The following is a 24,982-nucleotide window of genomic DNA, read 5'->3' as shown; positions in this document are numbered from 1 at the left end:
AGTGCAGAAAAGAGAAAAAAATCTAGAATGGCTTTTCTGTTTTGCAGTCCATTTAATGAGTCCAACCTCATCTACTCTTTGAAACAAAGCAAGAACAAAACCTTGCTGGGTGAGAAAGAAAATGCATTTACTACTTCTCTCCAGAGGAAAACAATACCTATGTTAACGTGCTTTTGAATTATGCAGCACACAAAAGGATTCAAAGGACTCCCACAGACTTGGAGCTGCAAGACAGCTCAAGAGAACACAATCCTGTGACACCTCTCTCTAGAAAGAACTGCCATATTCTTCCTTATTAAGAACTGCCATATTCTGCCATATTCACTGCCATATTCTTCCTTTACCTTTTCTACTTGAAATGGAACCACAAACCCTGATTTGCTCTAATTACACATCCCTACCTGCAGCCCTTTCTGATTTTGGATTAGGAGATCTTCCTTCAGGGCATATTTCAGGGAGATTTTGGGAGCACTTACAGAATGACTGCACAACTGTCTTCCAATTATTTAAGAAATTGGTGACTATCAGCAAGATGTTCTGATTGTGTAAGCATCCAGCCCTGTTCAACGTTCTTTTAGCCTAAAGTACCATTACTGAAGTTGACTAAACTGAGCTGGTTCACCCACAGTGGTAGGTTAAACACATGCAAATAAACAGAACAGCAGCTCAGCTTGTGAGCAATAGCTTTTAATCACTCCATACTGTAATAAACTTGATTTTGTGCTCAGACCAAGTAACATGGGCTTCAGCATTGACTCACAGTCTCCTAGATATTGTGGAAAAAATTCTCATCTCCCCCTAAACATGAGGTTGATGCAATTCTTCAGGGTGCTGCTGAGCCAGTATGTGTTAGATAACAGAGAACATCATGTCAGGGAACTGCAATTTCTGAGTCAGTTCTGTAAGATTCTTATTGAGCCAGCAACCTTAGAACAAGGGAGAAAGCTGAGCTGTCACAGCTACAGCTGGGAGATACTCTATTGCCTCCTTAGCTGTTGCAGCTCTTAAGAGTGACCTAACCTAACAGGCCCATGCTTTAGCATACTATTTCACTATGTATAAAAGGCTACTGCTTTAGAAGGTTTTAAAACAAGCAAAACCCCACCAAACTATATTGTAAAACTACCTTCTCCATTTGACAAGTCCAAAGGTCTCTCCACACAATCTACACATGACTAACACACCACTGGGAAATATTAGCTTAATCAACTCTGAATATACCACATGCTAGCTCAAGTTTTATTTAGGAGTGGCTTCACTTAACTAAGAATAAAGAACTGTAAGAGTGTGTCTTCTAGTTACCTTTAAGTAGAATTTTGATATCTCAAATAGACGCTGGCTGCATGATGCAAAGCACTTATGATCTTCTGCAATTCCATGTTTTTGAAGAGTCTTAGCAACCACCTCCTTCAACATCTTGGAAAAAGAACAAAACACACTCAGAAGTTCATCCCAACTATTGACATGAAAAATTGTCCATGGGAAGCAAAAAAGCCCAACACAGAAAACCTGATCTTTTGTGATCTTGCCTGCCTTTAATCTATTGCCAAACCTGATCAGCTCACTGCCTGAATTTGAGCAGAGATTTTTAACAATCTATTTCCATTTCCTTAATTTTAAAATATTAAGAAAATGCTTACACGTCAAGGATCAGTGAACAGTCACATGGAGCTTGGAAGATAAAAAGTCAATATTATCTTGGGTTTTTTCTTCTCCAAAATAATATATATCAAATTATCACTTTTTGTTGTACTGATATTCCCTTGTTTGATGCATACATATTAAAAAAAATTAAAATCTGACACTAAAGTCTCATTAGATAATTTCCTCTGACATTCTTTACATCAGAGATGTTTAAACTCTGCTGTAGGTCTGACTGAGTCACACCAATTTATGCTTCCTTGGACCATTCCAGCTTGCCTTTAACAGTACCTTAAGATTCTTGCAGTGTTCTCCTTGTATCCTGGTAGTAATTTAGAATTTGTATCATCAAGCCAGAAACAGTTATTGTATTTTAGAAGAGGCATTCCTAATATACACAGCTAATAATTAGACATTATTCCACCAAATTATTTAACTGCTATCTCAATTAATGGATTTATAAAACTACAGGAATCTCTTTATTCTCAGACTAGTCTGTTTGTCCACGATGCCTTTGACCCTTCCAGAATATATATCTCTTTGGTGCCTTTAGGTTTTACATTAATCATCTACATTTCATAACTCCTATTATTTGCTATTCATTTCCACCTTTTTTATTCCTCACCATTAGCTCTCTCAGCCTTAATTTTCTGGGCATGATAAAATTTTCTTTGCACACTTTTTCATTCTTTGCTTCAGCAGCACTCTCCTCAGTGCCTTCAGGATTCACTTACACAAGTGAACAGAATGAAGTTCAGTAACAAATACAGATGAAGACAATTCACCTTGAGCTAAAAAATTTTTCCAAATCAAGTCCCACGGAAAGAAGTTAAACAGCTCTTCTTCACTAAGAAAACAAGGCAGATTTTTACCCTTGTGTGTTTCTGGGATCTCGACTCCTTCTCTGGCTTTGCAGCCTCAGGCTCTGCAGCTGGGCCAGCCCTGGTGGCAGCTCCGTGGCCGTGGCCGGGTGGATCCGATGGCGCTGCAGCCACACAAAGGGATCTCTGCGAGCGCTTCTGCGGCACAGCCACCGCGCAGTGACTCCTGCTGCTCCCGCCTGCCTGCGACAGCAGCGACTCGCTGCTCTCAGATTTGGTCAGCCTACAAAGGTCAGGAAAAAAACCTTATAAAAGTCACTTTCAGGTTTTGTACTGACTCTTTTAGTGCCGTTGTTTCTGCTAGAGAGGCTGCTGCTTCAGAGCAGTAAGTACTGAGCATTCCTGCAAACAACATCTGAAAACAGCAGACAGGAAGACAGGATTCTGTTCTGTAAAATTTTTGTATTAGAAGAGCACTCTGTTGACTGGATTGGGCTGTGATATGTAGACCCATTCCACCTCTGATTAAAAAGGTCTAGAAACAAATTGAAGAATTCAGGTAACTAAGAAAATAAAACTCTTGGGAAGAGAATTGGCCTCCAGTCTTCGGATAAGACATAACTTCTTGAAAATATCTAATTTCTTTTGGCCCTATAGGAATGTCACAACTCAACTACAAGAAGTTGGGCATTATAACTCTATGGAAGCATTGCATTCCTTGATCCTTCAACTGTAAGAGCATCAGTAATTCCAAACTCCAATTACCAAAATGTTAAGTATAATCACATCTTCATTTCTAGCTATTCAGTAAGCTGCAAAAGATATACTTATTTCTAAAGACAGACCTCTGTTCAAGGCTTATTGTGATTAGAATGCAAAGGGTATCAACCTGGAAATACGGAAGATGTGAAGTATTACAGTAAAAAAGTGAATTTGGAAATATTGTTACCTAGAAGCTATTATTCAGTGACAGAGTTTGCATCTTCAGAGTGAGGACAAGATACAAAGGGAAATCTTAAAAACTAAACTTGCAGAAAAGACTTTAATAAACAAGGCTGACAATAAGATTGAATTTTGGTAGGTCATCTTATGCCAGCAGTCCTTTGGATTAGAAATTCAATTATTCTGTTTGTACAATCCTTGGCTTTCTAAACCTTTAGTTGTTTATTCATAGTACAGGAGCACTGACTGTTTCAATCCTAGATGAGGCTATCTGTCATCTTTTCAAAGGCACTTGAGACTGCAGGATATAACCCCAAATCTGTTAAATAAAGTGTGCCTGTGCTGCATGGTTTTGATTAATCTAATGCCATCGATGAGAGATCGCACTTGAGGAAAAAAAATGAACCTACAGAAGAGGATTAAACAACTAGAACATTTGTCTAGATAGCTTCACTAAAACATTTTGAAATGAAAGAAAAGATGCAGTTCACAAGAGACTACTGAAACATTTCATGCTAAAGATTCATTTTATTCAGTGCATTACCTTTTCTTGGGATAAAAGTAATCCAGGTCTTTTGATCTGCGTTTTAGCCTTGATGTCTCTGTTTTGAATTCACTTTGCAAAGTCTCTCCATCAGGGACACTTCCAGGCTCTGACAAGACTGCAGGAGATGGGAGAGGACTCAAGACAAGAGGCACAGGGCAGCACTCTTTGGTGCAAGTAGTCTGAGTTTCATAGCGAATAAGACGAGTTTGAAGTTCAGCATATCCCACATCTCTCTCCAAGGCTCTTCTATTATCAAGACAATATCTAAAATTGAAATTGGGTGAGAAACCTGTGAGAGAAAGTCTCTGTTTTATTACAATCAGACAAACTTACTTCTAACAGTCATGTGAACTCCAAAACCTTTTTTTTTTGGTCTGAACTGGTATACTGTTCTGAAAGACAACTTCTAACAGCCCAGTAAATTAATATTTGCCTGATGGATTTTACTATACTTAAGTCCAACTCCAACAAAGAAGCTGAATTATATACTATTTGTAACTCTATCCTGTTCTTATAAGATTTCCATGGACATTAGCAGAATTTTATTTTTTCTTTGAACAAACTCTGAAATGCAACTTTTCGCTTGGAGATAAACATTGCTGTTTGAGAGATTCACATTTTTTAAGTACTAAAAATACCAAAAAAGTTTCACTGAACAAGCACAAGCTTCCTATTGACTACAATGAATAATTGGTTTGATCAACCAAGTCAACAGAACAAACTGTAATAACTACAGTGGGGCTGAAAGATAACAAATGAACAAGTGCTAACTCAGTGAAACATACACACGAGGTAACACAAAATGCATTTTAACTAAATTTTCTCTGGAATAAATTATTTCCAGGATTCCTTGCAAGAGAACAGTGTTTCATCACCCAGTGACTTACTGTAGTGCAGGGAAAGGTAACAGTAAACCCTGTCTTATTCCAGCTCCTTGTTACAAATTGTTTTAAACAGTGTGAGCTCTTGCTCAGCCCACCCTTCAAACTGCTCAGCAATGTTTCCTACTCTCAGGAATGCAAGACACATTCTTTACTTTTATCTCTTAACATGAAGTCATGTTAAATTGCTAGTTCTGATATTTTCATTTTCTTCAGAGTATTTTCATATTCAGGGAGAAATTAATTTTTCTAATAACTGGCTGATGAATCAAATTTCTACAGCTGAGGAAGACTTTCCACTAGAAATAAATTCATTATCTGATAAGAGAGTAAGTTATCTGAAATGAAAAATTTCAAGGAATTTATTTTTCTTATTTATATTCTCAGTCCTCTGAGTAGTCACATACCCTACAAAGATAAAAAAATCCATTTAACTTTAGAAGTTAAATTGCCATTTTACTAGCTGCTTTAATAGCAATTGCTTTCTCTTTGCAAAACAGCATTCAAGTGTCTGGCACATGTTCATTACACCAAAAATTTGATTTAATCATAAACAGGAACAGCCTCACATTCACAAGTCCTGGTCTGCATGGGGGACTTCAGCCATCCCAATAAACTGTTGGAGGGCCAATACATAGGACAGAGGCAATCCAGGAGGCTCCTGGAATGCACTGGTAACTTCCTTCTCTGAGTGAGGTGAGGTGCTATGCTGGACCTCGTGCCCACCAAGAAGGAGGGGGTGGTGAGGATTGTGAAGCTCAAGGCTGCAGTGACCATTAAATAGTGGAGTTTGGGATCCTCAGGGCAGCAAGGAGAGCACACAGCAAGCCCACCCCTGGACTTCAGGAAAGCAGTTTGCCATTGACACCAAGCTCTGTGGCATGGTCAACACTAGAAGGAAGGGATTCCATCCAGAGGCTTGAGAGGTGGCCCTGTGCAAACCTGATGAGGTTCAACAAGGCCAAGTGCAAGGTCCTGCACCTGGATAAGGGCAATGCCAGCACAAATACAGGCTGAGTGAAAAATTAATTAAGAGCAGTTCTGGGGAAAAATATGTGGGATTATTTCTGTCCCTGCCCATGGCATGGAGGCTGCAACTAAATGATCTTTAAGGTCCATTCCAACTCAAGCCATTCTATGATAACTGTTACTCCTTGTTTTTTGACAAGACTTTACCTCCAAATATAAATACAGCAGCTGGGCAGATGAAAACTGTATAGTACCAAACACATCTGCTCCATAACCACTGTTACAATATGTTCTGGTCGTACCCTACCGCCCACTCTACTGCTTCCCTCCCATTCTGCTAAGCACATTGTCCCTGCAATATTAATATGCCAGGATCTTCCTCCTCTCCACAATACCCAGGCCTCCCTGTGGTCTATATCTGTCACATTTTGCTAGGAGAAGAGGCAGCACAAGCTGTGCTGTGCCTAATTTGCAATCTCGGGCACACTCCGTGCTGAGGTCAGGCAGGGCAGTAAGATAGTACACAGCAACGACAACAGAGAAGTGGTTTCTTCCCACACCCACCATATGCATTTCTCTTTTCTACCCAGTTGCCTCTCTGTGCCACTTATTACAAATCTAAAAAGGCTAACAGACTCATGAGTTCCTGTTTAGAAAAAGAGATAACTAAAGAGATAGGAGTGCTCCATTGCCCTAGAGAATCTGGCTAAAATGACCAGATATTAAACACAGACTTAATCAAACTATTTGTAAAATCAATAGGGAAAAAATACCAGCAGCATTGTTAGTCAATTCTGATAATCTGAAAATGTGATTTTAGGAGGCAGCAGAAACTTGCACAAAAACTGAACTAACTATGCTTGGTATCCACTGCATTTCTTAATGTATATTGCAATAAGACTGTCTGTATAGAAGAGTTATGCTTAATTATCTTCTCCAGCATTTCTAGAGCCTTTTTCCTTTTCTCCTCAATGTCAATATTTGTATTTTTCTAAACTATTTTTATACAGCTACATTATGTGACAGTTTGCCCATTTGTTTACTTTGACAGATAACTATTGCTGGCTGGCTGAGATTAACTAACAGTCCTAGCCATATGGCTCCTCTGGAACATCCTCACCACTAACACTTGCCTGCTGGTGTTTTCAGGCTCCCTGAACATGCAGGTAGCAGCATCACAGCAGGTCTCATGAAACCTTTTGACTATCAGTCTTAAAGTGTCTACAATTAAATATCAAAGCAGAAACTATGTATGTACTTAAAACATGTGCTTCACTAGGAACTTGATATGTACTAATTCCCTTGCCATTTTTAGCTCTGAATTAAAATTTTCAGAGACACTGAGAAGAGACACAGCAGTACAACTGAGAAAAAAACACCTTCAATGTTTCTACATTACCATCAAGGCAGCAATGTTGCAATTGAAACCAGTGACATTTAACCCATAATTAACATACCCTTAACATGTTGCTTGAAACATTTCTAATTATACTTAGACTGGAAACTAAAAAATAAATCTGAGAAAAGAAGCCAGGAAACTTACTCAAGTCCATGATAATGGCATCCAGCCGCTTTTTCAAAAGGCAAACCTCTGAGTTTTCGAGGAGTAAGCTCTGGTGTCAAACGAAAGGCATTTTCACTGAAAGGAGAAAAATAAAGATCTATTTTAACCAGTTACCATCAGGATAAATTATACTTCCAAAAATCAGAAACAAATGCCTTCACATATGAAGAACAAAAGAGCATGTCTTGCAACTAAGGCCCTAGGATAAAGCATCAATGGAAAATTAAGTCTGTATTGAAGTGAGAATTTAAGTTCAACTAATTCCTACTGAGCTATTATTGTTACAGAAGCTCTTAAGACATTTCTTAGATGGTTAAGGTCACTGCTCCAAACAAGTTACCAATAAAACTAGGCAAATATCACAATGTCACAATGGGACACCTGAGTGGTAGAATGAACTGAGAGGAACTGGGAAGTGACCTCCCATTTCTCAATCACACACTATAAGTAGTGAATTCCTTCCCTTTAGCTTCAAATTGTTGCCTCACCTAACACTCATCTTTCCCAGACTCCAGAACTAATGGCTTGTTCCTGGGATATTTCAATTCCAGCTAGTAACTCTCTACAGCTAAATCATAAGAGTGTATTTGTTTGAGGGTATTTCAAGGGAATAAACCATAGCAAGGCAGATAGGAAGATCTTGCTGCCAGATCTCAACATACCCTGACATTTATCTCTAAAGAAGAGAAGACACAAAGGCAAGATTTAACAGAATCTGAAACTTACACATTGCTTCAAATTTTATTCATATACTCTGCCTCTGCACCATTTCCACTGGAATAATCTGAGAAAAACATCCAGGAAAGATGTAATACTGAATCTAGCAAAATGATAATTTGGAAAGACTATCAGCCAAAACTATCAAACTTCTATCTAAGCTCAAACACAGAAAACAAGTGAACATGCCTTTAATTCACGAGTCTCTCTCAAAATCTCTTCAATCCTGTTGGTCAGGAAGATCCTTAGGTCCATTTCACTGCTCTTGATCACCTACTGTGCAAAGCTCCTCATAATTCCAGAGAATTTAGTCAAAGCATCTGCTAGGGGAGCGAGCAGCTTGGAGTACAGTGTTCTGCTGGACTCAATTCAAATTCAGATCTCACTCATCTGTAGCTCAAAGCAAATCATTCAAGACACTCAAGGTATTCTATGCTATAGTGCTTCTCTGCTTTGAAAAAAATCAAAGACCAAAAAAATAGATTTTTTTTTTTTTAAGTGAAAAATTATTCACTTCTTTCCCACACAACTAGTTGGAAGGAAAATATTTTAGCCAAAATTCTAAATTTTCTCCACTCATTAACAACCCAGTAGGAGATTCTAAATCTTTACTGCATATTTTCTAACTTGCTTGAATTGTCTGCTCAGAACATATTCAGTTTAGTTTCAAAACTTCAGTAACTATTTTAAAGAAGTCTCAATCCTACAGAAAATCCCAAATACTACAGAACCTTGCCCTTGCACAAGCACTCTTATTACATATAATGAAGTCTGAAAAAGGATCAAGGGCTGTATCAAAAAATTGCATCACAGTTTCTATTATTCAGTATTAAAAAGGTCAACAAATATAACTGTAGTGACTGCAAAGACTGTCTTGCCTACTTAGCACTCTGTGACACACTGCACAAATAGTACAGGTTCTGCTTCTGCAAACACTATTTATAGAGTCTGGCCTTAACTCTAATAGATGTACAGATCCTGAAAATTATTCCAGTAACTCCATGTATCTATAAAAAGCATGACAGGAGACAAACACAGTTAAATAGGCTCACATATTTTCTTATTTTGTCTTCCCACCTAGACTCCCCTCCACTGAAAGAAATCATACCAAAAAAATTAAAGCTCTACCACAGTCGCTTCTGCTTTACTAGAAATACTCTTTTGGAAATGGACACATAGGGCAGCAGCAGCTTGGCAGGGCTCTACCAGTAACAAGTTTGTGCTTCAGGTGATGATTTTGTTATTTAAATGCCTAGGACCAAGATCATCATCTCCAGCCACTTCAGATTCTGAGAGAACTAAATAGAAACACTGACTGGAGACCAAAACAGTTGATTTCACTGGCAGGCATGTGACCTAAGGATGTTGCAAGTTAAAAACTCAAATCCAGTTAGGCCCTTCTGTGACTCCCATTCCACCCTTATTTACACCCCCCTACATCAGCTCTGAGCTTGGTGTTCAGTGGCTTTAAGACGATCATACCGCTTGGGAACTTGGAGTGGCTGGAGCTCCCCCACGGGCAGCCCTTCTGGGGTGAAGTACTTGAGCAGCTCTTTAGCATCCAGCAATGTCAGGGACTCCTTCTGGCTGTCCTTGTGTCCCAGCAACTGCTCAGGTGAATGTGCGAACAGAGGAACTCTGGAAAAAAAGCAGCGAGCAAAGACTAATCTTTTATTTTTTTAATAAACTCATAAACTCATTTAATATTTTAAAAAAATATTAAGTCATTGCTATTCTGAAGCAATTAAGCTAGTATCAAAGTAAAATGAACAATGTTGCTCCTTAAGAACATTAACATAGATGTTCATGATAATTGGTGCAAATTGTCTAAAATTTGACTGAAGAAAGTAGTTTCTTCAAGAATTTAAAGTAGTTATGAAATACAATATGGGAAGAAGATTATTCACCCCTTTTTTCTATTTTTTGAACAAAAGTTGGTTCCCAATTAAAAAAAATTTAAAATATACTATATACAGGAAAGAAACAATAAAGCCACTACTGCATGCAACCCTCCACTCTTTTTTAGTGTTTTCAATCAAGTACATCAAAGTTCTCCCTTTTCTCCCATTTTTCTCCCTTTGTAAGCAACACCTTGTATCCTGACACAGGATAAGAAAGATACCCAGTTCAGGTTATGAACAATAAAATTAACATTGACTATGTAACAGAAAGGTCCTTCAGGAAGCTTTTTGACAGCTAATTAAAAGGAAGAACTTTGCCTGTTTGAGAAACAAAAGCCAATAATAGTAACAATAACAATAATGATGACGATGATGATGATGATGATAATGATAATAATACCACCATGACAAAGCTAATGTGAGAATTTATCACATGCAGAACTCCCATCTAAGCCATGGCCATCTGTAGTACTTGAAGGAGAGAAATGGAAGTGACTCAGAAAAGGACAGCTGGCCACTTGCCTCTACAGTCACAAGAACATTAACACCACCAACCACCATTAAGTCACAGAATCACAGCATAGGCTGAGTTGGAAGGGACCATAAGGATCATTGAGTCCAACTCCTGGCCCTGCACAGCAACATCCCCAAGAGTCACACCATGGGCCTGAGAGCATTGCCCAAACTCCTCTTGGGCTCTGTCAGGCTGGTGCTGTGCCCACTGCCCTGGGGAGCCTGTTCAGTGCCCAACCACAGCCTGGGTAAAGAACCTTTTTCTAATATCCAACCTAACCATTCCCTGACAAGTCTTATATAAAAGTGAGAGCTCAAATGACATCAACAGGCTGTCTTAAGTGACACAAAGATCTGTGGGTTTCATTTGAACAGTACTGAAGGCAAAACATAACTAAATATAAATTTCAAACATAAAACCAATAGGCTCTTTGACTTCAAAATTACTTGATATATGATATTAAGTACTGACTGTTCAGGAAATATGAGGAGATTAGAACACGTTGCACATGTTGACAAAACCAGCTAAATTATCTGTACTTATTAGGGTATGTTGGGAGAAAGAAAAGCTTTTGTATGTTTTCCTACCATGGCTACTATTTTCTAGAAGTGCCATTTTGGTAATTTAGTTTTAGAACTACTATACTTTTAGCTAGCTTCCAGTTGCATTTAGTCAATAAAAATCAAAACAATACTTCTCTAAATACCGATAAACTACACCTTTGGAAATTGACCAAAAAAAATAGTTTTAGCCTTAAGCAATATTTTCTTTATAAGATTATCAACATGCGAAAACAGTTTACACTATGGTTATCAACTTATAAAGTTCCTCTATAGTAAAGTTTAATGGCTACTCCAAAGAAAATCTCCAGTATTTCATTATTACCTCATTTTTTGTTTGTTTTTCTCAAAGTTTTCCAAATTCTGAAGAACATGTCTTTCTGGCCACTCCAATGGATTTGGCTCTATTATATCAGGCTCTGCAAGAAATACATGTTGGACAACACTAAATAAAGAATCTTATTCCTTAAAGAAATAGATATACAGTCCTTTATATACAGATATTCCTCAATGCATCTCTCTAAAACTATGTAAATAAAAATCTATCTGGTGATGCCCTCAGCAATGTTTTCTGGACAATTCTTTTGTCAAGGAAGAAAAAGGAAATAGGTAATGCAAGGGTAATTTCAGTTTGCAAAATAAGCCTAGAAAGCTACTTTACTTTTCCATCCATGTTTTCCTCCCTTGGTAAAAAGACTTTACTCCTTTTAGTAAAAGACTGACAACCAGTATGAGAAAACATCCAAGGAAAATAAGCAGTGTATTTTGTAAATAAAAATACTTACCACAAGTCACAGTGCATGACATGGTTTTATTGCAGACCTTCTGCAGAACAGGTTTAGAAATCCTAGTGCTGCACAGGTCCAAAAAACATTCTCTTGTGAGTTTTAACAAGCTTTTAAACTCATTGGTAGAAATAACTACAGGCTGCTTGGTCAATTCCTTTCTCTCTATAAAAGAAAAAACAAAAGGTACCACATCTGCTAAGTAACAAAGAAAAACTGGAGCCTGCTACAAAACAATTAAACAAGAAAATCCCCACCCAAAACCAGTAACACAAGGAAGTTAACTTGACACTTACTATTGTACCAGTAAGATATGGGTGGTTTATTCCAAAGACAAGTGTAAAAACAGCAGTGAGAATAGCTGAAGTCACACATGATTCATGTTTTTACAGTCCTTGCATTTCTGAGTATATCCAGGTTTGAATCCCCCAGAGACAAACACCTGGACTTGTTGAGTCACTGATAGCCTCTTCTGGTCTCTTTGGTTACAATATCAGGAGTCAGGTAATTTTGGTATGATTTAGGCTCCTACTCAGCCTCTTAATGGAAATGGGTGACCCACTCAAAAGAAACTAAAACACAAGCTCTAAAGCAAGCCCAGCTTCAGGGTTGAGGCAGACAGGAATCTGAGAATGACTAAGTTAGCAGGGGGTGTGGGGTGGGAGACAAGACTACTTACAGAAGTCTTTATTTTCTTAAAGCTGCTATTCTGTTAATGATAATACACTTAAATTACCTCTACAATAAGCCAGATCATCTCTCTGAAGCATTTTTTCTTCTAATTGAGTTTCTTTAAGCAATGGACTAAAGATGGAAAAAATCAGGACACTCAAATGGACTTCTCAGCAAAGTCACAAAAATCTGAGGAGGATGATCCTTCAAGTTTTTATTATGAATGATCCACCATGATAAATCTAACAAATCTCCAACATGCGGTCTTCCTCTGCTGCTTAAGACTTTTCAAACAAAAAATAAAATTTTAAAAAGCTGAAAAACCTAAACCAGAATTCTTATTTTTGTAGAAGGCATATCCAGCAGTAAAGGATTTTGGGGAAATCATCACAGAATTGCATAGAATTATTTCAACAGTATGCTCAAAATTCAGAGTATTCATGTAACAACCACCAGCACTAATACAGTGTTCTCTTTTCCATTATCTGACAGATAATCATGGATGTACTTCAAAGCTTCTTTTTAAACTTCTGCTATTTCTTCACAGAGCGATCAACACACTTTGGTTGTCAAACAACTTCAGTTTTGTAAGGTGAGCCATCCCATCCAATTTGAAATAAAGACCTTTTAAATACTAGTTTGAGAATTACCAGAGCTTTCCCATTACTTACTGAGATACTCCTTCAAGGCAAACACTTGGAGATGAGACAGTTTTGCTTCTCTCTGTACAATATCCTCTCCACAATAGCATGGCAGAGACTTGATAAAGTCAGAAATATGAAAGCCTGTACAGGTTAGGACAAATTTTTATTACAAATCACTCTTTGGGGTCATTACTTAATAAAAGATATAAACATAGAAAACATAAAAACCTCAGATTCAAAAGAAACAACCAGACTCTCAAATATGGCTAATCATTGAAAAACCAAAAGAACTAATTCCAATTGAACATCAGGAGGATAACTTCAAAGAGATGCCTGACTATTTTTGAATTTCTGTACAAAACTTGTATAATGACAACACAACATGACTAACATTTAAAGAAGGTAAAAAGATCCTAAGTTTGATACCGGGGAAGAAAAGTTTTCTCCCAACATATGGTCAAGGACTTTCAGTCTTCTGACACTGTACTAATGGGATTTTAATTAGGATAAATGGCTGAGTAGTCAGTCATATCACACACAGATTTATTTCAATAATAAGGAATTAAGTAGCTAAGATGCAGGTCACTGTGCTCCTTTTCTCAGCCAGTGTTATTGAAACAAATACAGGAGTTAGTAGAGTTATCTGGTAGGTAGTTGTAACATGACAACTACTCCATGATAAATGGCTGCATACCTGCTCTTCCCTAGTGGAACAGTTAGGATAGGAATGCCAGCTCATACCTTAAACATTCTGCAGTAACATGGACATCAACAAAGGGACTGAAGGTTATAACAAAACTCAACTTGTTTACTGGCCTTGCAGCTTTTATTTTAAATCATCAGTGAAACAGGACTTTCAAGAGATATTTACATAGATTTTGGCATGGGCTGATCAATCTTTACACCAACACCACACACTTTCTAAACTTTAAGCTTTCACAAATTTGTTCTGTATTAATATTACCTGTACGTCCCTTTATAATAAACAATTTTCAGCTTCTCGATTATGAGAAATAACTGACAATAACTTTGCATAGTTGATTTTAAAAATATGGTAGCAGTAAATTCTGTGAAAAAATAAGCTCTTACTATATTTTCTTATGGATCTGGAAAAATATTCTTAAAAGACATTTTCACAAAGGATGTAATATTTCTCCTTGTTTTCCCTCTTTTAATACTGACTGGAGTGAATAAAAGGAACTTATGAAATTTAGAACGTAGCATATGCCTGCATTCAGATACTCATTAATAAATAAGTGATTACTCTTACCTGACTCTGTTTCTTCTGCTTTTGCCTTTAGCTTTCCATTTACTGAAGCAAGAGTGGCCATCCCATTGATCTGGCCAGCTGAATGAATCAAGGTTGCTTTACATCCTCCAGAGCCATTGCCTTGTAGCAAGAAATAATACCGGCAAGATTCTCCTTTCAGTTCAATTTCTGGAACTTAACAAACATCAAGACATAACTGTGAAAACACCCTCAGGAAAACATCTTTAAAACAAACTATAATTCATCATCAAAATTCTTTTATTTGCTTTCTTCTGCTCTGTGAGAAATCTTACTAATCACCAACCAAGAGCTCTTTAACTGGGCTAAGTAAGAGGCAAGCCTTTAACTGGCAAAGTTACATTTTTACAGCAAATAACAAAGAGAAATTTCTGTTCTGCTGGTAAAACCAGGCCTTTCTGCATATGTGCATCAAAATAATGTGTTTCATGGACAAACATACAACCCTAGAAGAAAAGCAAGTATTGTACACATTCTTCCCAAGGACACTGCATTATTCATTAATAAAAGCTTCACTCACTGCTTTACCCTTGTGCCTGGATGAAAGATAAAGACATTCTATTTTTGAACACTGGCATATAGTATGCAGTTGTGAAAGTAAATTAAAGTGGGACCTGACAGTAACAGTGAAAGGATGGGTTGCTATCTTTTCACACAGAAAAGATTTTATAGCACCTTGGAAGACATAGCAATCAAGATGATGAAGACTTCTTGATGTACTAAGTTTCAAAAGTCAAATATTTTAATTTCATAAGATATTTGCAGTACTGTCTCAATAATTAACTCTATGGGAACTTCACATTTATTAGTATCAGAAATTTTTGTTAGCAAGAAATAACATATTTCTGTGTTTGTTGAAAATTTATAGTCGGACATGGGAAAAGAGGGGAAACCCCACTACCTCAATATATAAATTCAGAGAAAGAAAAATAACAATAAAGTATTCCAAAAACTTTGTCATAATGTCCTGTTTCCCATGTCATTTGAAATATATTCCTTTTCCAGTTTATCTTGGCATCTCAAAACTGATTCCTGATGGGTAAACTTTTATTTCACATTTTAATCTTAGCATTTAAGAACTACCAATACCACAAATCATACCTTCCCACAGATGGGAGAGATTAAGGATTCACAAATCCTTAGTACACTCAGATAGGTAGCCACTAAAAAATCAGTTTTCAATTAAACAAAAAATACATTTAAAAAGCAATGATTCTCCTCCTATTGTAAATTTCACTCAAGAGGCTTAATAAGAACCTATTGTGTATTACTGATCAGACAATAATTAATACTTGCACAAAAGCTTTCTACTGAAGCACAGGAGAAACAGCCTGCAGACACTGAGATTCTTGTGCTCATTTGACTGCATCAGTGGTATATCTCTCCAACAAATACAAATGCTGCTGCTGTGACCAGCTCTATCTATATAGTGTTGATGCCATTTGGGTTTTGCCTTTTTGCTTTTATATGTTCTCTGTATTCTTCACACACATATTTGTAACTCTGTCACCTATTGTATTAGTAGCTAGTTTTCCCAATACTTTTCCTTGGCCTTTCCCTAAGCAGAAAGACAAAAATTCCAGAGCTCCAAGACCCAGGAGGTACAAGCCCCCTTGCTATCTTGGTTCTTCCTGGGAACAAGGCTCAGAACAACTCTTTGAGATACATTCTCATGGACAAAGTACAACTAGTGCTGAAGGGGGAGCTCCAAAGAAGGGGCTTGACCTGGGGGGAATTACATTGACAAAAAGCACTTAGGAGGACAAGTGGCAATCATGCTTATTTCCTAAAAACTATAACCTTATTTTCCTAAAACCTATCCCTGGGGGGGTGGGCTTTTGTGGACATCTTTCCATAACTGTCTCTGAAGGCCTTCTTTAAAGATCCTCTTTTCTATTACCTCCTCACTAAAATTATCTCAAGTTTCATTTCCAGATTGGGAAAAAGGCAACACTGCCAGCACCCATTCCATAATTAAGCTTCTGTTCTGTTATACAACTCTACATAATTCCTCTCAATTTTTTCCTGTCCCTAAACCTGAAAAAAATATCAGCCACAAATATGAGACATCCTGATCTGCATACTTGTTTAAAAAATTTGTCTTAAGTTGGCAACAGAAACAGTCACTGATCCTTGAAATCTACATTAATTATATATTAGACCACGTATAAACAACAAGACTATGAAAGAAGGCAGAATTCAGAACTTCACTGTATCCCAGGTAAGTACTTTAAGCACTGGGTTACCACCAAGTTCCTTTTAGCCTGATGTTTTCACATGCCTACAAAGCTCAGTCACTGCTTGTACAGTGCCTCCACTTGCAGGGCACATTTACTGGCTGACTGAGAAACTTCCCCCAGCCTTGGTCTGCACCGATTCTCTCCTCCCACTTTCTGGATCAGATTTCTAAGCACTGGCACAGGGTATGAGACAGCTGCCATCACTGCAGCCCTACAGGGAGCACGTTCACAACCACAGGTTTGGCACACTGGCTCCCAGGTGACTGGAGGCATTCAGCATTTCTTAATAGACTGTATGTTCCCAGGAAGAGACTGAAATTAAATGCAAGTGCACTGAAGAACCTCTGGAAATGCTTAAACAAGAAGGGAAGCACCTCAGTGAGGCAGACTGGAATTCTATCTGCAGAAGTAACTCTCTCCACTGTGGATTTTACAATCACCTTACAAAGATGTGTGGAAATTGGATCTTAACTGACAGGACACAAAAATGGTTTAAAGGAGATGCCTTGTTTCCCCAAAGCTTGCCATGATGTCACCATTTTTCTTCCTACAAGTTTGCATAGCTGAACTTGCATTCACCAAATCTTCTAGTGTCAATAAAAATTACAATCACTGATTTGATTTCATTGAAGTTAGAAAGAGAATCCCAAATGTACAGAAAAATCTCACCCCATATATACACACAAACACACACACACACACATGTACACATATAACCAAACAAAATACACATACCAGAAATGACCTTGGGTTTCTTAGCCATATATTCTTTCCATTTCTTGGTGCTCAACTGGGCAGGAGATGGGATCATGACACTGCTTACATTACATGGCAATGTAAATAAAGCTCCCACCTAAATAAGGAGAACAAATATAACAATTAGTGAAACCTGTTTTACACTTCATTCTTGAGCTACTGATTTGGCATGATTTCAAATCTAGTTGAACTGAAGAAAAACATCTCCATTTAACATATTTGTCATTCACATCAATCAAAATGGAACTGCATTTGACAGAAAAGCTGTAAAAATTGTGTTTTCTTTTTGGTCCAAGTGAGGGATCATTAACTGCTGAATTTCCATTTCATACATAAAAGGATATTTATTATGTATTGCAAGTGTCTCCATAGCCTGGCTACAAATGTTTTTGTAGAGCAGTATCCAGAATGAAAAGAGAATTCCAGGATAATAGTTGGCATCAGTGACTCTGCATTCCTATGAAAAAAATTTCTTTTTTTATTTTACTTCCAACATATTACCCCTGTCTCTTAACCAGATACTGGACTATGTCTATATTTCTACATAGACTTCAGGCCAATAAGCACTAACACAAAAATTGCAGACATTTGAATACCCAAGCAATCAAGCACTGCTATTACAGGTATTAGAGCCTGTAATAGCCTACAACAATATAAAAGCCTACAAACGTGCAGTATTTCCAGTAGGAGACTGCAAACAATCCCTATGAGAAACTGTTATTTTCAAAATATATTAAATTCAACATGTGCAGACTCTAAAAAGTAACCTGAAAATGTGTTTTCACTGTTTGGGCTCCCTCTTTAGACACACTAGAAGAAATGTGAGTCCTCTGATTGTAAAAGGTGTATGACCAAGTGTTCAGTGTTCTTAAGTAAAATGAAGATTACCTGGGATATTTACCAATATAAAACCATTTTAAAAGATACTTTTGGTACAGCACTAGAAAAAGGACCTTTTCATTTTCTGGCTAAGCTAACGGAGAATGGAGTAGCAGGGGAGAAAAAGAGTTAGTAAAAACCCAAATAACAAACTGAAAATGAAACATACAGTCTGATAATGGGATACCATCTCCACAGTAAACAAAAAACATATGTTATTCATAATAAGTGTATCACCATTTTCAAAAAGCAGGTTTTGTTTTGAATGGCATAGATTTATTTTATAAACACTAAAACACTTTCCTAAACAAGATGTATTACCTTGTATGTAAAGGTGATAGGATGTTCAGGAAAAACATCTTCAAACTAATACTCTGGCTAGGAATAATCTCACTATCATTCCAAGGCAGAGGAAGGAGGGGAAAAAGCAGGACTGTAAATGTTTCATGAACTCTTTTTATCCAAAATCAGAATATGCACATATAAAATAAAAAAGCCTACCATTTCACAGTAGCTAGATACATTTTATGGGCTGCACACATGCCTGCCTTTTGCTAAAAAAATCAATGGCTCAATTACAATAGCACAGAAATTATCTGTCAGGAAGGGATTAGAAAATGTTTTAAGAGATTGAAACTTAGCTGAGATAAAGAAAACTGTTCAGTGGGCATGCTTTGAAATTCATGTTTGCTTTAGAACTAAATATTGAAGCTTAGATAGAGACCAGGTTTAAAAATATTATTCCCATATCTTTTATAGGCAATATACATACTTTCATTTTTCTGCTATACATAAATAAAAAGGTTTTACCTTCCCAGAGAGAAAAGAAATCTGGTCCAAAAGCAGTGTAGATGTCTCCTTGGTATTCTTTCTTGACAGGCTCCTGAACAGAACAGTTTAGGGAACGTCATCTTCACAAAGTACTGTGCACCTCTATTTTCCAAATCAGGTTACCAAGCATCTAATTTTTGATACTACAGTATCACAAAACATAAAAACCTCACCTTTACAGGTAAAGTGATACACTTGAAAATGTTATATGACAAAATACTCCACTGACATCTCTATTACAGGCTGACACAAACAGGTATTTATATACTCAAAATCATAGCGGGTTTATACATCCTCAGGTATGATTGGTACACCAAGACTAGAACCAAAAGTACATACTTTTAAAAACCAATAGTAATATATCTTGAGTTCTCTGCAGCACACACACTCGAGAGAACTCCTCTGCTAAACCTTGCCACAGATTTTGCTGCTGCACAATAAAAACACAGTTTGCAAACAAATGTTCCTATACTGTGAAGCATGCTACATTCATTCATTAGAAGGGCTTGAGGCTTTTTTTAAACTTACACAGAATAAACATTTCTCTGTTCTTTTCCTACAAAGAACATGCACATCAACAGACAAATTATATGTGCAATAGTATCAACAACACATGGTTACTGCTAATGTAATTTAAATTTCAAAATTAAAGAATCCAGTTGTGAAGAATCACTGACTATTTTGGCAGGCTAGCACAGAATGAGCCCTTGCCTGCTCTCATCTGTCTGTTGCTTGCACAGCTAGATGCTGATCTTTTTCTTTCTGTTATGGACAATTTTCAGTAGTAGTTTAGATCCTTTAAAAAAGGATACAGCTCAAACTCCAGATCTGATATAAAAATGGAAGGTAGATCAGAGAGAACGACCATCTGTAAAAATTCCAGCGCAGGACCATAGTAATGAAAAACCTGAAAAGAGATCAAATAAAAACCTATATATATAACACTATATATGATGTTGTACTACCAGAAGTTCCTCAAGTGTTTTGCTGGAGGTATTAGCCTTGCAGATAACATCTGAAAGAGGTATAAAGGAATTAAAAAACTTTTCACATCATCATACTAAATTATATAAAAAAAGGAAGATATTTAATTTTTTTAAATAAATCTGACTTTATAGAACATCAACAATGTGCATCAAATGAGTTCACTTACTCAAAATATGATCTACGAGGAAGAGACAAATGCAATACAAAATGCAGATGTTTTAACAATGAAAATAACAAACTCCAAACCAATTTTCAAAATGCTCATTTTTGTTTTCATCAACACATATGATTCTGGAGTTCCCACCAATTATCTACTTCCAGCAGAAAACATGAAACACCAAAAGTGTATAAAGAGAGAAACCCAAATTTTAAAATTAAGTGGGAAATGTTAGATAAATACAGAATTCATAATTTAACTATTTTGAGTATTAAACTGAACAAAGTCTCAATTTCTGCTTGAAAAAAATCTGGTATTGTTTTTGTAAGAACAAACAGATGAAGTGTTAAGGACCTGTTTTGACAACACAAGTGTACAACAGAAGTATTCCTCAATTTTATCCAATAATTACTTCTCTACTTAACTTTCAGTTCTGACTAAGGCTTCCCCAATTACTAATTTTCTGTGGAAAGTAAAACAGATGAATTCTAAAACTCAAAGAAAGATCAAGAATAATACTTGCTTCTGGCAAAGTATCAGTATTCCTCAATTGGCACTCTTTTTTAGCAGCAAAGCAAGAACTTAAATTTGCAGTCCTGAATGTCTTGGCTGAAGTGCTCTTTATACAAAATTCTGGAAAATCTACTCCCGATCCAAACTAGAAAAAAAAAAAGAAGACTATAAATATTTCAAAAAGAGATAAAAATTATTTCTCTTCAGCTAGTTAGATGTGTTATTTTAAACAATTAATATTATTTTTTTATCAGATCTGTAAAATAAGAAAAAGACTAGACTTAGATAACCAACTATTAAATCCAAAACCATAATACTGAAAATGTAAACAATGCCACAAAAGTCCCAGGTTTTGCAGAAACATTAGACGTATGCTTGCAACAATGATTCAGTCATATGACAATGACTTGTGATAGATACAAAACAATCAAATTTTGAACAGTATGTTTTAAAAAAAATTTCAGAGGGAAGCATCTGAATTTCTGAATTTCAGATCTTGATGCATTGATCTGATTTATCATTTCATGCTACCACCCACCCAGACACATTGCACATTACCTTTGAATTACACAGTTGAAACCAAATTTGGCTTAAAGCATAAAATGCACTGCATAATAAAGGCTTTAAATGAGGTACACAGATGCTTTAAAAAATAACCACCACAATAATAAAATAAAAGTTATTTTACCTTTCTTTCCCATATCTGAACCTTTCCTCTCCAGAGCTCATTTAAATCAATAATATTCATTATATCATCTGAAGATACGAAGTCTGCTGACAGATAGTCTGCTATCTTCTGCCAGCTACTGTAAAAATATCAAAGAATTAATCTTACTGAATTTAACATCACAATAAACATGCAATGCAGTTTGACTGAATTCACCTATGACCTTTTTGCACGGGACAATCTTGTGCATGTCAAGACAGACAACAAAGCTTTATAAAAGCTTTATATTCCACAAAGTAAAAAATATTATAGAATTGCTCATTCAGGATCTGTAAAGGAAGTTGTTCATATGCTCCATGAAAGCGACAGAAAAGAACTTTGACATCAAATAAGACTGGCAATGGCAAGCTGCAAGCACTGCACAGTAATGTTGGACAGCCATCAGTGGGGCTATCACTGGTCTGTCCAGATGGTTTGTAGTTAACCTTCTAAATGGAGATTTGACTGCAGCACAAGCATTATCAAAATTCAACAAGAGAGAACTGCCAGTAGCTGTGGGTTCTGCTTGCAGTCAGTCTCCCAAGGGAAATCAGCACCATCAACAGAACGGGAAAAATTTGTGAAATAACTTTCATCAGACATCTTCTACACTCAATCTCACTTTACATAAAAGGCAGCAGAAAAATTTAGTCAAAAGCTGGTTCCACAGGATGATATCAATGAGCACAGAGATCAAGCATTCATGAAAGTCACTGAGTAACTTTCTTTTCCTCCACATACCTCAGGAAATACTATATAGTAGGTATATTGCTTATTCTATACAAGGACTGAACATTCACCTTTTTAAACAGTTTTATTAATTTAGGATTAAGCTTAACCACACATTCTATGAAGCAAATTTCAATCTTTTGGGCATAGAGGGGAAGGAAAGTGCAGACCTTGCCAAGTTGTTCAGTATCCACACAATTATTCACTTCAAGGGATAAAAACCCCAGATCACTGTGGTTTATATGGTGAGATATATCATGGCCTTTACATGTCAATTCGAGGAGGACAGTAAGTAAATTACTGGAACTGATTTCAACTTGAATTAATAGTCTCAGTAACTCTTCATACTAACAGAATCTTGAAAAACATACAGGAGTAATAGAGTGTTTATACTCTTTTTTCAAAAGAGACAAATGAAGCACTCTGCTTTTCCTCCCTGAAATGTAATACCAATGGTAATATAAAATTTAAAGTAAAACCAGCAGTAGTATGGATTCATTTAAAAAAACCTGTAAAACTACAATCAATATACAAGTTATTCCACAGCATAATACAACGTGAAAACATTGTATGCACACTGAACCCATGGAAAGGGAAGAGAAAATATTTTACTTTTTGCTCCCACAGAAAACAAGAAGTGCAGAGGACTGGCTTTTTTGCCTGCTTCTGTGGTTAGGACATGCATTTACAATGAATCAGGATGAGTAATTCCTCCCCTCATACAACAACAGACGACTAATTTATGTATTTTCAAAGTATACATGTACCCAACAAGCTGTTTTTATTTCAACCCACTGATCCATGGTAACACAAGGCAGCAGTGACCTTGTTTTAGCCCTGAAATAAATGCCATACCCTTTAGCTTCACTTGCTGCAATAGTGATCTGTGCAGAGTGCCACTCTCTCAGGTGTTTCAGGGCACCAATAGCAGGTAAGCAGTCCTTTAACTTGGGTCCATCACATTCAACAGCCTGCAGGATTACATCAACCATTGCTCTGCCTAGAAAATAGTTGTATATGACTCAAATATCATGATTCAGTAAATTTTTCAGACATTCAAAGACGGAATAGTATTGGTTATCACTGATTGCACTAAAACCAGCAAAAAGATCAAGTAACTTCAGGATTTAAAACACTTTTCACACATTTTAGCTCATCACTTGCTTCTCCTCTTAGATGAACACAAAATATTTCACCATTCCCTCAGTGACAGTGAAAGGTTCTGTCCCTTTCTCCTCTCACTCAGCACTGAGAGATGAGATTTCTCTCCCGTACAACTAAGCTATGTCCTTTTCCTACTTTTAACACTCTAAGCTGCTATTTTTCATTCTTCTTGAGTTCCTTTATTATCCCAAATCAACTTCTACATCATTATATAACCCTAACATGCAAAGTGATATGTATCTCCAGTTTACAGAATCCCAATCCAACAGTTGTGATATATTTTCCTCCACATCTTCTTGGCTCACAAGCAAGCAGCTGTTAAATCAGATGTAAGCCTGATATCAACATCTTCCTTTTCTTAATAAGAAATTTCCTGTGTTGAGTTTTGTTTTGCTTACTGTCAATGATTACTTTGGTGCCATTTCAGATGGATACATTTATTATATAATTATTTTAAACTCTACTAAACTATTGTCTGCCAAAGAAACAAGCAGCAAACTAGTCCTCAAGCTGATCTGCAATGCCAAACATGCTCAAGTTCCTAAACTACCTTCAAGCTACCAAACTAAGGTTCTCTGAACTTTTCCATTCACTATCCTTTTACCAAACAAGATAAACTCCAATGAGATTGGTTTTTAAAGACAGATTACCTGGGGCAGGCAATTTATCAGCTAGTTGATGCAGACTTTCAGCAGCTTCATCATAGATACTGAAAATGAAGAACAACATGTTTGGAACCAAAACATAAACCAAGTAACTTAGAAACAAAAAGTTACAATTAATGAATGGTACCTGATGTATCTTACATCTTTAAAACTCTGCACAAATACACCTAGGCTATGAGAAATCATCTCCTCTTTTACTAAGACAGAAGTGGGCCTAATGGCATCAAAATAATCTGAAGTATAACTGGAAGTAGGATTTAAGAGGAATTAACAAGAATTTTTTGTAGATATAATATTGGCTGTTAGGAAAGTGTTGAGTTATCCTATAAAATGATCTGCAAAGAAATTAAAGCTATACTAAACAAAATAAAAGTATTTTCAGTACTAGCAGTGGATTGTTCATAGTTAACTCCTGCTTTAGTACTAACTCTCACTTGTTAAACTTTCTTGATCCCCTTAGGTCACTGCTGATAGATGTCAGATCACTGTTCTTTAAATAAAAATAATAATACACATACTCAGTCAGAGACAGCGATTCCTGACTGTTACTGTCATCCTCCTCAAAACTTTGTGTGGCTCCCAGGTTCTCATCAATACTTGCTTGGTAAGAGTCTTCATTTTTCTGTGTGTCAACATTTATTTCCTCCCAGTCAGAACTGCAGAACTAATCAAACAACAAGACTTAAATAAGCAAAAAGAGTTTTGAACATCACAGTTTTAGCTTGCTCTACAGTCAGGCAGATGGCTGAGGAACTTATACTCTAAAAGGATTTGTCTTACCTGATAATAACCACAAATGACATGACTTGCAAAATACCATTTCTTTGCACCTGGAATTCCAGCCACTGAGCAAGCTGCAAAGAGATAATACAATTATGTAAATTGATCAATTCACTACAATCTTTCTTC

At 36.6% G+C, this 24,982-nt stretch overlaps 1 protein-coding gene across 2 annotated transcripts in view; it reads right to left on the bottom strand.

Moving 5' to 3' along the window:
- Window positions 1-24,982, bottom strand: part of MTBP (MDM2 binding protein) — a 33,396-nt gene that overhangs the window by 6,810 nt on the left and 1,604 nt on the right. The window contains exons 3-20 of one of the 2 annotated variants that reach the window (XM_059866090.1): window positions 24,854-24,927; window positions 24,592-24,737; window positions 24,059-24,117; window positions 23,100-23,244; window positions 21,498-21,615; window positions 20,820-20,954; window positions 19,965-20,059; window positions 19,132-19,204; window positions 17,422-17,539; window positions 14,429-14,602; window positions 13,186-13,299; window positions 11,843-12,007; window positions 11,383-11,476; window positions 9,565-9,720; window positions 7,345-7,440; window positions 3,949-4,215; window positions 2,514-2,745; window positions 1,303-1,416 (exon numbers count right to left, since the gene is read on the bottom strand). In XM_059866090.1, coding sequence (XP_059722073.1) covers window positions 1,303-1,416; window positions 2,514-2,745; window positions 3,949-4,215; window positions 7,345-7,440; window positions 9,565-9,720; window positions 11,383-11,476; window positions 11,843-12,007; window positions 13,186-13,299; window positions 14,429-14,602; window positions 17,422-17,539; window positions 19,132-19,204; window positions 19,965-20,059; window positions 20,820-20,954; window positions 21,498-21,615; window positions 23,100-23,244; window positions 24,059-24,117; window positions 24,592-24,737; window positions 24,854-24,927 — 2,375 coding nt within the window. The remainder of the gene's footprint in view (window positions 1-1,302; window positions 1,417-2,513; window positions 2,746-3,948; window positions 4,216-7,344; window positions 7,441-9,564; window positions 9,721-11,382; window positions 11,477-11,842; window positions 12,008-13,185; window positions 13,300-14,428; window positions 14,603-17,421; window positions 17,540-19,131; window positions 19,205-19,964; window positions 20,060-20,819; window positions 20,955-21,497; window positions 21,616-23,099; window positions 23,245-24,058; window positions 24,118-24,591; window positions 24,738-24,853; window positions 24,928-24,982) is intronic. The other variant, XM_059866098.1, reaches the window with a different exon arrangement.

Source organism: Haemorhous mexicanus, chromosome 1 (genome assembly GCF_027477595.1).
Source record: "Haemorhous mexicanus isolate bHaeMex1 chromosome 1, bHaeMex1.pri, whole genome shotgun sequence".
NCBI classification, from domain to species: Eukaryota; Metazoa; Chordata; class Aves; order Passeriformes; family Fringillidae; genus Haemorhous; species Haemorhous mexicanus.
This window is presented reverse-complemented; position numbering and strand designations above follow the sequence as displayed.